Raw genomic sequence first — 12,590 nt, 5'->3', positions numbered from 1 at the left:
CGAGACGGGGAGCGCGTGGCGAGCTCCCAGGCCATGCGTGACGCACACTCGCGTGCCCGCGAGTGAGATTCGTCACGCTGAAGCAATAAATCATTTTTTAAAAAATTTGAATTAAAAAAAATTAAAAAATTGGCAAACGGTAATATTACCGTTTTATAGCCGTTTTGCTTTTTTTATTTTTTATTCTATAAATACTCCTAATTCATCCTCATTTCACACACAACTACACATCTATTCTTCCTAAATCATCTTCATTTCCTCTCCAATTTTCATCTCAAACCATCTCTCTTTTATTCTTCCCCCAAATTTAATCGATCTCATGGATCCGTATGAGCAAATGCGTCGAATAATGGAAGAATCACTTGAAGAAGATCGACGCCGGGAGGCAGAGGAAGCCGCGCCGCCCCAAAGACGCTCCCGGACTTACATCCATCGTAACCGGGAGGAAGCCGCCGCAAGGTTAGTCCGCGACTACTTCTGCGATAATCCGGTGTGGGGAGATACCTACTTCCGTCACCGTTTCCGCATGCGGCGACCGCTATTTCTCCACATCGCAAATACATTGGCGGCCCGGGAAGAGTTCTTCCAAGAAAGGTTCGACGCCGTCGGCCGTCCCAGCCACACGACGCTGCAGAAATGTACTGCAGCAATCCGTCAACTTGCGACTGGACAACGGCGGATGTGTTCGACGAATACCTCCACATTGGAGACAGCACTGGGAGAATGTGCTTCCTCCAATTCTGCAAAGGCGTCCGGGCAGCCTTCACCGATGAATTTCTCCGGAAGCCAAGCACGACAGATTGCCAGTTCTTGCTCCGCTTCACGAAGAAGTGCACGGATTCCCCGGGATGCTTGGCAGCGTCGATTGCATGCATTGGCAATGGAAGAATTGCCCGGTGGCGTAGAGGGGGTCGTACACGAGCGGCCACAAAGGCACCCACCCCACCGTTATACTCGAGGCCTTCGCCGACTACCGGCTATGGATCTGGCATGCGTACTTCGGGGTCCCCGGCTCGAACAACGATATAAACGTGCTCCACCAATCCGACCTCTTCGCCGAAGTTTTGGATGGTAAAGCGCCGGCCATATAAAATGGGGTACTATCTTGCCGACGGCATCTACCTGAAGTGGCCAACCTTCGTGAAGACGTGAACTAGGCCTGTGAACGCAAAGCAGACGCTTTTTGCGCAGAAGCAGGAGGCTGCTCGGAAGGATGTGGAGCGAGCGTTCGGTGTTCTCCAAGCGCGCTTCAACATTATCAAAGCCCCGGCTCGTACGTGGTTCATGGAGAGCATGGTCGACATCATGTATACGTGCATAATCTTGCACAACATGATTTTCCAAGACGAAGGACCCGAGGCGGGAAATTGGTTCGACCCTGAAGCCCCGGAAGCTCAACCGCAAGTAGTCCGGCTCGAAGTGGAGTGCATCTGTCTATACAAGAACGGTTGTCTATTCGGGCAAGGACATGACTCTACCGCCCACGCCCAACTCCAAGATGATCTAATGGAGCACATTTGGGCAAACTTTGGCGGAGGAAATTAAATTATGTATTTTTAATTTTTTTAGGATTTTTAATTATGTTTTTTAATTTTTTTCGAATTTTATGTTGTAATGTTATTTTATTTTTAATGAAGTGTGTTTTTTATTAATTGAATATGTTGGAAAAAAAATAAAAAAAAATGAAATTGAATGAATAGTAATTTAAGAGACGGTTAAAAGACGAATAAGTGACGGAGGGTTGCAGGTTCCGTCCCTTAGTTAAGAGATGGAGTAAAAAGTACAGTGGGGCTCATGAATAGTAATTTAAGGGACGGATAAGTGAGAACGTTGTGGATGGCCTTAAAATATGAGGAGTGTATGATTTTCTGGAAAAAAGGTCTTAATTTATATATTTATCTTCTTTATATATACGTCATTATAATGATCAGAAATTGGTACGTGTTACTTAGATACGACCTGCAGCAGCCGGTATGGCTTTTCGGAAACTTGTCAGCTCATATAATATGTTTGAATATTTCATAAAAAGGTAGTTTTGGAGTAATATGAAATTGATAAATAAAATTGAGAAAATATTATCGTACGTAGATTATTTGTGACAATTGTGATATTAAATAATTAGAAATTTATTGGGAAGAAGATGCAGCTTATTTTTGGTGAATATGGATGGATTAAAATGAAAAATATGATATGTGATTGTTAATAGAGAAAGATTAGTGGCATAACGTTTAGGCTTACAGCTATTCTAACAGTAATACTACCATTCAGCTCATTACAGAATATTGGGAGTACACATTAGAGAATGGTACTAGCGCTTATACAAATTGAAGAAATTGAATTCCTTTGTATAGTGACTTGAGCAACCCAGCATATATTCACTTTTCAAAGTTGGTGGGACTCCAATAATAAGTAACACAACTTCAGATACGGCCCCGCATACTATTTGGGCCTACTCGATTTATCAACCCGGCCCGAGCCCATCTATTTGATTAGTAGTACAAGTTCTATGCTCATCCAGAATCTACAAATAGTTTATTTGCTTTCTTTTAAATTGCCTAATTAATTAGAGCATCCCGTCCATGCTCTTTCTCTGACCCACTTATATTCATTTTTTACTTCCTGCTTTTCCCCAAAAGTACAACACCCACATTCATGCTCTTCAGCAATGACATGTTCAAAGGTCTCACCATTCTATTATTCAATTTAAATAAAAACATTTCCATAATATTAAAATGCATTAAAAATACCCAAAATACCATTACTAATTACTAAAAATTAAAAATTACATAATTAAAAATCTAAAAATTAAAAATTTCATAATTAAAGTCCTAAAAATTAAAAATTATATAATTAAATTTATAAAATTTAAAAAACCCACTAATCGTGGCCGAATATTTGGGCAAGAACACAACGGCGGACGGGGGGTGCAGTGCCGACGGCACGGACGTCGCCCTTCCCAACAAGCACCAATGTGGATGCTCTTAGGCCATCCACTATACCGTCCCTTAACTGTCCCTTAAAACACTATTTGCGGGACGCATTGTACTTTTTTACTCCATCCCTTAACTAAGGGACGGAACCTACAACTCTCCGTCCCTTTCATTTTTTATTATTTTTTCACCAAATTCAATTAATAAAAACACACTTCATTAAAAATAAAATAACATTACAACATAAAATTCGTAAAAAATTAAAAAATATATAATTAAAAATCCTAAAAAAATTTTAAAATACATAATTTAATTTCCTCCACCAAAGTTTGCCCAAATGTGCTCCATTAGATCATCTTGGAGTTGGGCGTGGGCGGTTGAGCTTCCGGGGGCTTCGGGGTCGAACCAATTTCCTGCCTCGGGTCCTTCGTCTTGGACAATCATGTTGTGCAAGATTATGCACGTATACATGATGTCGACCATGTTCTCCATGAACCACGAACGAGCCGGGGCTTTGATAATGTTGAAGCGCGCTTGGAGAACCCCGAACGCCCGCTCCACGTCCTTCCGAGCAGCCTCCTGCTTCTGCGCAAAAAGCGCCTACTTTGCGTTCACAGGCCTAGCGCACGTCTTCACGAAGGTTGGCCACTTCGGGTAGATACCGTCGGCAAGATAGACCCCATTCTATAAAGCCGGTTGTTAGCGGTGAAGTTGATGGCCGACGCTTTACCATCCAAAACTTCAGCGAAGAGGTCAGATTGCTGGAGCACGTTTATGTCGTTGTTCGAGCCGGGGACCCCGAAGTACGCATGCCAGATCCATAGCCAATAGTCGGCGACGACCTCGAGTATAACGGTGGGGTGTGTGCCTTTGTGGCCGCTCGTGTACGACCCCCTCTACGCCACCGGCAATTCTTCCATTGCCAGTGCATGCAGTCGAGCTGCCAAGCATCCCGGGGAAGCCATGCACTTGTTCGTGAAGGAGGAGCAGGAACTGGCAATCTGTCGTGCTTGGATTCTGGAGAAATTCGTCGGTGAAGGCTGCCCGGACGCCTTTGCAGAATTGGAGCAAGCACATTCTCCCAATGCTATCTCCAATGTGGAGTTATTCGTCGAACACATCCGCCATTTGTCCAGTCGTAAACTGACGGATTGCTACAGTACATTTCTGTAGTGTCGTGTGGCTGGGACGGCCGACGGCGTCGAACCTTTCTTGGAAGAACTCTTCCCGGCCCGCCAATGTATTTGCGACGTGGAGAAATAGCGGTCGCCGCATGCGGAAACGGCGACGGAAGTAGGTATCTCCCCACACCGGATTATCGCAGAAGTAGTCGCGGACTAACCTTGCGGCGACTTCCTCCCGGTTATGATGGATGTAAGTCCGGGAGCGTCTTTGGGGCGGGCCGGCTTCCTCCGCTTCCCGACGTCGATCTTCTTCAAGTGATTCTTCCATTATTTGACGCATTTGCTCATATGGATCCATGAGATCGATTAAATTTGGGGGAAGAATAAAAGAGAGATGATTTGAGATGAAAATTAGAGAGGAAATGAAGATGATTTGGGAAGAATAGATGTGTAGTTGTGTGTGAAATGAGGATGAATTATGAGTATTTATAGAGTAAAAAAATAAAAAAAAATTGGAAACGGCTATAAAAAACGATAACATTACCGTTTTCACAATTTATTTTTTTTTATTTCGAATTTTTTTTAAAAAAATGAATTATTGCGTCAGCGTGACGAATCCCACTCGCGGGCCGACGAGTGGGCGTCACGCATCGCCTGGGAGCTCGCCACGTCGGCTCGGCGCATGGCGAGACGTCACGCGATTGGTCACTGCGGGACGGGCTGGTGACAGGACGAGACGTTGCAACGCGTCCCGTCCCGGTTCCGTCACTGCGGAACGAAACACGGGCCACCTGCGTAACGCGTAGCGGGTGGCCTTAGGTTTACAGTATTTGCCTTGTTATATAAATAGACTTGCATCGAGCAGCGCTGTGCCGTCGGCAAGAGCACAGCGGCGGACGGGGGTGCCGTGCCCACGGCACGGACGCCGTCCTTCCCCACAAGCACCGATGCGGATGTTCTTAGGCTTACAATATTTGCCTTGTTATATAAATAGACTTTACTATGAAATCTATTGAATGCCCCTCCCAAAAAAAGGCTGGAAATATATATAGGGTAGAGCCGCTAATACTTTCTTCTTATAATACTTTAAAAATTATCAATGTTTTGAATTAATTATTGTGCAAAACACTTGATCATCAATTCATCATCGAATTGAATCATAAATCTAATTTATTGAGACCTCGATCCAAAATATAGAAACACGTTTCTAGCCCCTTCTTTATCCCTCGCTTGTTACAAACTAAATCGAAAAATAGATATATTAACTATAGAAAGAATACATGTATTTCTCATATATGGAGGCTATCGAGATAAATTTGTTACCACCTTTTTGTCCGTGATTAAATGTTACTCAGTGAGACTTGAAGAAAATGTATAGAATAACAAGGGTAAAAAGTTTGTGGAATATAATTTCTAAAATAATTTAATAAAATGAGATATTTAATGGTGAACATACTAAGATGATGTAGAAAGAAAATATTTTATTAGGAATTCAATTTAGAGTTAGAAGGTTGAAATGATACTTACTAAATAAAAGGTTACAACCTCAACGAGCCGCAAAAGAGGTTTGGAAAAGCAGCGCGGCGTGGTGAAAATGGCTTGTTGGGAGGGGGTCATCGGGCTAGGAAAGCGTGCATGTTGCCTACGTTGAGTTTCTCAGCCAATCTCATCTTCCGTGTCTTTGCACGCGTAGAGTTGGCCGACCCCACATGTAACTAAAAATTATATTCAAATTCAATCATCGAATTGATCCCACGTGCGATAGTTCCGTCCCAAAATTATTTCAGATTCGAGGACTTAAGAGCATCTCCAATAACCGGCGTCACCACCGCGACGCCAATTTTTCGCCGACGCCGGTTTGACGCCGAACCATTGGAACCGGCGTCGGCGAAATCGGCGTCAAAATCGGCGTCGCCATGCCGATTCCCGCGCTGACGCCGGTTCCGACGCCGATCCTCACGGGCGCCATTGTGCGTCCCGGATCGGCGCCAAACCGGCGTCGAATTTAATTTTTTTTTTATTTTTCGAAAACACTATATATACGCGCGTTGCACGGGGATCAGCACGGGTTCCCGGGAATGCTAGGCAGCATAGATTGTATGCATTGGGAATGGAAGAACTGTCCCGCTGCCTGGAAGGGGTTTTACACGACCGGCTACAAGGGAAAAAAATCCCACGATGATCCTCGAGGCCGTGGCTGATTACCGGTTGTGGATTTGGCATGCGTATTTTGGGATAGCTGGTTCGAACAACGACCTAAACGTCCTCAACTCGTCGCCCCTTTTCAACGAGCAGTGCCAGGGCGTCGGTCCGGCCATCAGTTTTGTCGCCAACGGCAACCAGCATGATATGGGCTACTACTTGGCGGATGGGATATACCCTAGGTGGCCCGTCTTTGTGAAGACGATCCGGTGCGCATCAGATCCGAAGAAGGCCTACTTTGCGACGCGGCAGGAGTCGGCGCGAAAGGACGTGGAGCGCGCATTTGGTGTGCTTCAAGCTCGATGGGCTGCAGTTAAGGGACCAACGCGTTTGTGGCATGTCGACTGCATTGCTGATATAATGTACGCCTGTATTATCATGCACAACATGATCGTCGAAGATGAAGGTGTACAACTGACTGATTGAGCCACCGACGATAATGAAGCAGGTCCAAGCCACGGCGTCACCACCGCCAACGTACGAGGTGGGGTACCGCACGATGAAGAAGCCCTCCTCCAAGCACATGCCGACATGCGTCAGACGGAAGCTCATATTCGACTGCAAAAGGATTTAGTTGAAGAGTTGTGGGCGCGGAGGATTGCAAGGCGTTAGTTTTTATGCAAATTTATGTAATTTTTTAAATGTATTTTTTTTAATTATTGTACTTTTTTTAAAAAAATTAATGTACTTTTTAAATTTTAATATTATTATTCGAATTTTCCGTATTTGTCTCGTAAATTAAATTCCGTATGTTGATACGAGTGTAAATTAAATTATATGATTGTTATTAGTGATGTGTATAGGTAGTGTGAAGGCTATGTGAGGGCTATTTGATGTCCAGTTTATGTGGCAAGCTGATGTGGCAGGAGAATTGTAGTGCTGATGATGTGGCAGTGTGAAGGCTATTTGAGGGCTATTTGACGTCCTAACCTATTGGAGATGCTCTAAACTAAGCTGAAATTGAGGAAGACAAAATCAAATTGAAATTGAAGAATACAAATGATTGAATCAAGAATAATAGTATAAATGTAGTTGGCTCTTTATAATTAGGTTGTTGATGTACCATATGATTAGATTTCAGATGCTGACATGCTGGTGACTAATTGAGTCAGTATAAATATGGATAATGTTTGGAATCAGCTTTTCTAATCATTATTTAAGGGAAGAAGAGAAGATAGATATGAATGGGCCTACTTATAATCTTCTCCACCAAGAAAGGCCCACTAACATTTCCTAGAACGACGAAGCCATCCACTCCACACACTATCCTATTTGGGGCTATTATTCATTTCTAGGTTTTCTCTCTGAATCTCGATCTCCAAGTAGTTGTTACCATCCTCCCGATCTTAATTATCCAGTGTTATCTGCAGCCAGAGTCAGTAAACTAGGTGAGTGATGATGATTGATAGTCATATTGCAGTTTTTTGGATAATTTTGATTGCATAGTTTCTCAGAAACAGTTATTGCATCCCATTTTTTTTTTATTTGCAAACGATTTGAGGTAATCTAATCGTCCCCTTGTCGATATAACTGATCGCAATCGTAAAATGTTGAGATCTGTTGTTCCAGTATTGTTATGATTGTTTTCTCTTTGTTAAGCCTATCTGTTTTATGTTTGCATTCATTTTTTTCTGTGCATTTTTCAGATATAATTCATATTGTTGATTGTAAATGGAGGATATTTCCATTTGCTGTACATCCGAAAATTCGAAAGCTATGTGTTACAGTAGTGCTTCTTCCGGATATGATGGTGATGATAGAGTAGACGAGCTAAGAACAAGCATACCGCTTCAGCTTACGATCAATAATGGGAAAAATAGTGTAGATAGCTATCACACCGAGGAGGACGAAGAAGATGACGAAGAAGATGAAGTTGATTTATCTGAAGAAGCATTATTGGCTCAAATGGGGTATGTAAAATCTGACCCATGCAGTGACAATGAGGAGGAAGAAGAGGAGGATATATTAGAAGATCGAATATTGGTGAAGAATGAAGCACGCAGACACGAACCAATAAACACACCAACAGCTGAACTGAATCTGGTTTCGGCCCTAAGAGGAAGTCGCGAGAAAGAAGGAAGGCCAGCAGAGGAATGCCGGGTTTCATGGGGGCCAGATGTGTACGATCCGCCCTGCACATCTGATGATCATTTTGCAGCGAGCAAGAACGATAGGCACAGGGTCGAGCAGAAGGGCAAGGGCACGTCCGGGAGGAACAGGCAAAAGGGAAGCGGAAGCGAAGGAGGCAGCAGCAGAAAGGCAGCTGGAGGGAGTAAGAGTAAGAAAAAGGCTGAGAAGAAACATAAGAAGCAGGGGCATAAGCACTCTGATCCTAGTTAGTTCTCTCACTTGTTAACTCTTTGTAAAATGAGGATCTTGATTTTCATCAGTAAATCACCTTGAAATGTCTTGTGTTTATCAAATACAAATCTTCAAAAAAATGACAATGAAGTATTATTTACAAGGAAAGTGGGTGTTGTTACATACAGAATTATTGAAGGATTACATCAAACAATTAAGCCGTGCAGTGCTTTCTTTCTCTAGAGGATTTTACATGGCCTACTTCATCTTCTGTGATGGAGCTTACATCTGATCTCCATCTAACTCTAGGATTAAACCAAGAAAACATAGCAAAATGCTACCTTTACCCTTGTGAGTCACTGTATTCACAGTCGGAATCTAAATCAGTTGAAGGTTTAGAATCCTTAGCAATTCCCATGGTGAGCAATCCAGGCCTCAATATTTTGTTACAGAATTCCTCATATTCTAATCTGTCACCTCCCTTTCTCATCACCTCAACCACTCTCAACAACGGCGTCAATTCGAATATCTCAGCCACAATTGTCAACGGCCCCTTCACACCATCCCTCGACCCCTCAAGGCTCACTCTGAAATCCTTCTTCCTAAGTGTAAAGCTCACAACACTTGCGATCTCCTCCAGCTTTGATATAACGGTGGAAACCGACGCAGCCGTCACAAATCGCGTGCCACTGTTCGCGCCTCCTTCCTCAAACAGTCCTGACAAATCAAAGCCACGCGAGAAGGAGATTATGTCGAAAGCGTTCAAGCTAGGCGGCTTCCTCCTGGTCTCCAGGTCAGAGTTTGATTCCCACTGCGATAGCTCGGAGAGGCAATCCTCGAACACGTCTTCGTCGTTAACGCTGCACATTTTATCATCCTCAATGTAGAATCTGACGTGCTTAAACCCCCTCTTGAACCACCTGTTGTTCATAATCTCCGGGATCGTGATCCTCGTTTCCGGATTGGCATCGAGCATACGAGTCACCAATCGGTACAATTCGGGGGAGAACCACCTTGGGCACTTGAAATCCCCTTTGTAAATCCGCTTATACATCGCCATCACGTTCTGGTCGTGGAAGGGGAGGTATCCTGACATCAAAACGAACAAAACGACGCCGCAGCTCCATATATCGACATTCTGACCGTTATACCCCTTCCTCCCGAGCACCTCCGGCGCGACGTACGCCGGCGTGCCGCAGAATGTGTGGAATAATCCGTCCTGCTTGATCTGCTCGGAAATCGCGCTCAATCCGAAATCGGAGACCTTCAGATTCCCTTCCTCGTCGAGGAGGATGTTTTCCGGCTTCAGATCGCGGTGGTAGACGCCGCGCGCGTGGCAGAAGGCGATGGCGGAGATGAGCTGCTGGAAGTATTTCCTCGCGACTTCCTCCTTCAATCGACCTTTGGCGACCTTGCTGAAGAGCTCGCCGCCCTTGACGTATTCCATGACGAAGTAGATCTTCGTTTTCGTGGCCATGACCTCGAACAATTGGACGATGTTAGGGTGGCGGACACGGCGGAGGATGGAGATCTCGCGCTTGACTTGCGCAGTGAGGCTGAGCTTGACGATCTTCTCCTTGTCGATGACCTTGATCGCGACGCTCTCGTTGGTCTTGACGTTGCGCGCGTGGTAGACCTTGGCGAAGGTGCCGTGGCCGAGGAGCTTGCCGACCTCGTAGCGGCCGAGGAGGAGGCCTTTGATCTCTTTGTGCTTGGCGGCGGCGTTCGTCGCCTCGGCGGCCGCGGCTGCCATGGAACAAGCTCGCCGATTGCAGAATGAGATCTTTTTCCTCAGCAGATTTTGCGGGCCCGCTTAATATGTATAGGCGGTGTGAGGGCCCGATTGCGTAGATGAATTCACCTCTCTTCTGTTTATGCCCTCTCATTTTTTTGAGGTCTTTATAAAAGTTTGAATTTTTTTAAAAAATTATAGTAGGAAAGTTGAATCTAATTAAATTCTTGAATCTATGATTACTAACCATAAATTTGTGTGGAAATAAATTCATTTTATTGTATAACGAAATGAATAATAATAAATGTACATGTATATAATTCAAAAATTTAGGTATCTTATATTGGGGGTATTGATTTTAAAAATCGTAAAAATATATATGTTCCTGTAGGTTTTAAAAAACTAACTTTCGCACAAATCAGAATTATCTCTAACCAAATCGAAATCTTATGTGAGTTAATCATAAAATTTTTATTTAGACTATTTTAGTGGCATACTTATTTTAAAAAATAATTGAAGCAATTTGATCAAACAAGCAAACAAATAATTAATGATATAATTAATTTAAATGAATTTATTCTATTTAAAAATAAGTGCCGCCCTACGGAGGGACGGAAGCCTAGTTTGTTGCGGCGGTTATCAACCGCATGCCCGCATAACGATGATCTCCTGCAACGCGAGCATACCACATGCGGGGTGCGAACCAATCATGTGAGGAATTATGTGGGCGGGGGTAGGCATGCACACAGTTCAAAAACCGCCAGTTCTGGTTCGAAATCGGAGGTTCACGATTCAACATTTTTATGAACCTGAACCGGCTCGTCAAGGGTTCCGGTTCAAAAAATCGGCGGTTCATGGGGCGGTTCAAAACCGCCTGTTCTGGGTCGGTTCGGCGGTTCAATTTTTTTTCTTCTCATTTTAGTGTTTATTTCAACGAGACTACAAGTCACAACTTATAAGTTACAATTTACATTAATGTTAGACTTGAGGCTTTGGGTTGAAAGATAGTGTATTGGATTATTCCCTTTTATAACTACATGTTCTTGAATGTGTTGCTATTTCTTTTAATGTGAGATAAAACTCCTTATTTATAACTACATGATACATCTCCATCATCTTTGTTTATATTAGTTTATATCTTGACTATCTTCTATTATTATAACTTAACAACTATAATTAGATAAAGTATTATTCTTTAATTCTTTATCATTATCGATTTGTTTGTGTATAAGTTTATATGTATGTTAACTAATAAATACCATTATACACATTAAAAGAATAATTATTATACAAATTGTATTAATCTAGCGATAACTATAATATGAATAATTATTTATATATATACAAATCATATTACTCAATAATTTTTTATTCTTATCTATTAAGAATATATTCACAAATAATAATTTTATGTATATAAATTATACTACATCTATTAGAATAACAACTATTATACAAAATAATACTACTACTACTACTAATATATAAATATATAAACTATATTATACCACTAAACAAATCATTCTTTAGTTATTTATTTTTATCATTATTATACCAATTACATTAATTGTTGTTTTTTTCACATTTTAATCAATATATTGAGAAAAATTAGCAACATTTTAAAATAGAAAATTTCTAAATTCTTTAAAAAACAAAGGAAATACTAGTTAGTAAACCAAAACGGGGTCTATTTACTTGTCCTGAAAACAACTCAAACCCGTATAATTCTCTCAGCTAAATTATTTTTCTCAAAATATATACGCCCCATAATTAAAACCAACCATTTAACTATCTTAAGAGCATCAGCAGTGCCGTTGAATTCCCGCGGAATTCTCAAAAACACCTCCTGTCATGTCATACGGACTTCCCACTGCATTGCCACGTTATAAGAACTTTCCACTGCACAGTGACGGACATCCCCAAGGACTTCCCGAAGGACTTCCCACAATTAAAAAAACCACAAATTGACAAATTAAACAATTTATGGAATTAAAATTTCGACACAAATAGGAAAAAAATTCCATTGAATAAAAAAAAGAAAAGTACATTTCAACAAATTAAAAAAACATTTCAATAATTAAAAACTACATCAACGAATACCCCTCCGCTGCCATACTTCTTCAATAATATCGTTCTGGAGCCGAATATGAGCTTGTCTTCAATAATTAAAAAATTTAATGCAATAAACGAGAATTCTGCGCGGGCGTCCGTGGGAGTCAACGCAATGACGGACGTCCGCACGCCCGCCGCGACGGAATTCCGCATAACGTCGCGGAACTGCGGTGTCCTCGGCGGAATTCC

At 42.2% G+C, this 12,590-nt stretch overlaps 2 protein-coding genes across 2 annotated transcripts; one reads left to right on the top strand and one right to left on the bottom strand.

The window, feature by feature from the left end:
- The first annotated feature begins 7,430 nt into the window (after nt 1-7,430).
- On the top strand, nt 7,431-8,725 carry LOC121759489. Its single transcript, XM_042155085.1, has 2 exons — nt 7,431-7,644; nt 7,903-8,725. The coding sequence occupies exon 2, from the start codon at nt 7,928-7,930 to the stop codon at nt 8,594-8,596; it is 669 nt and encodes a 222-aa protein (XP_042011019.1). The 5' UTR covers nt 7,431-7,644; nt 7,903-7,927; the 3' UTR covers nt 8,597-8,725.
- Nucleotides 8,688-10,412, bottom strand: LOC121759488 (CBL-interacting serine/threonine-protein kinase 12-like). The gene has a single exon (XM_042155084.1). The coding sequence runs from the start codon at nt 10,308-10,310 to the stop codon at nt 8,901-8,903; it is 1,410 nt and encodes a 469-aa protein (XP_042011018.1). The 5' UTR covers nt 10,311-10,412; the 3' UTR covers nt 8,688-8,900.
- Nucleotides 10,413-12,590: the final 2,178 nt, after the last annotated feature.

Source organism: Salvia splendens, chromosome 12 (genome assembly GCF_004379255.2).
Source record: "Salvia splendens isolate huo1 chromosome 12, SspV2, whole genome shotgun sequence".
NCBI classification, from domain to species: Eukaryota; Viridiplantae; Streptophyta; class Magnoliopsida; order Lamiales; family Lamiaceae; genus Salvia; species Salvia splendens.
Note: the sequence above shows the minus strand (reverse complement) of the source record. Positions and strands in the feature narration are given on the sequence as shown.

Excerpts from the sequence above, each read along its gene's own strand:
- LOC121759489 (XM_042155085.1), top strand. The coding sequence starts at position 7,928 with ATGGAGGATATTTCCATTTGCTGTACATCCGAAAATTCGAAAGCTATG.
- LOC121759488 (XM_042155084.1), bottom strand. The coding sequence starts at position 10,310 with ATGGCAGCCGCGGCCGCCGAGGCGACGAACGCCGCCGCCAAGCACAAA.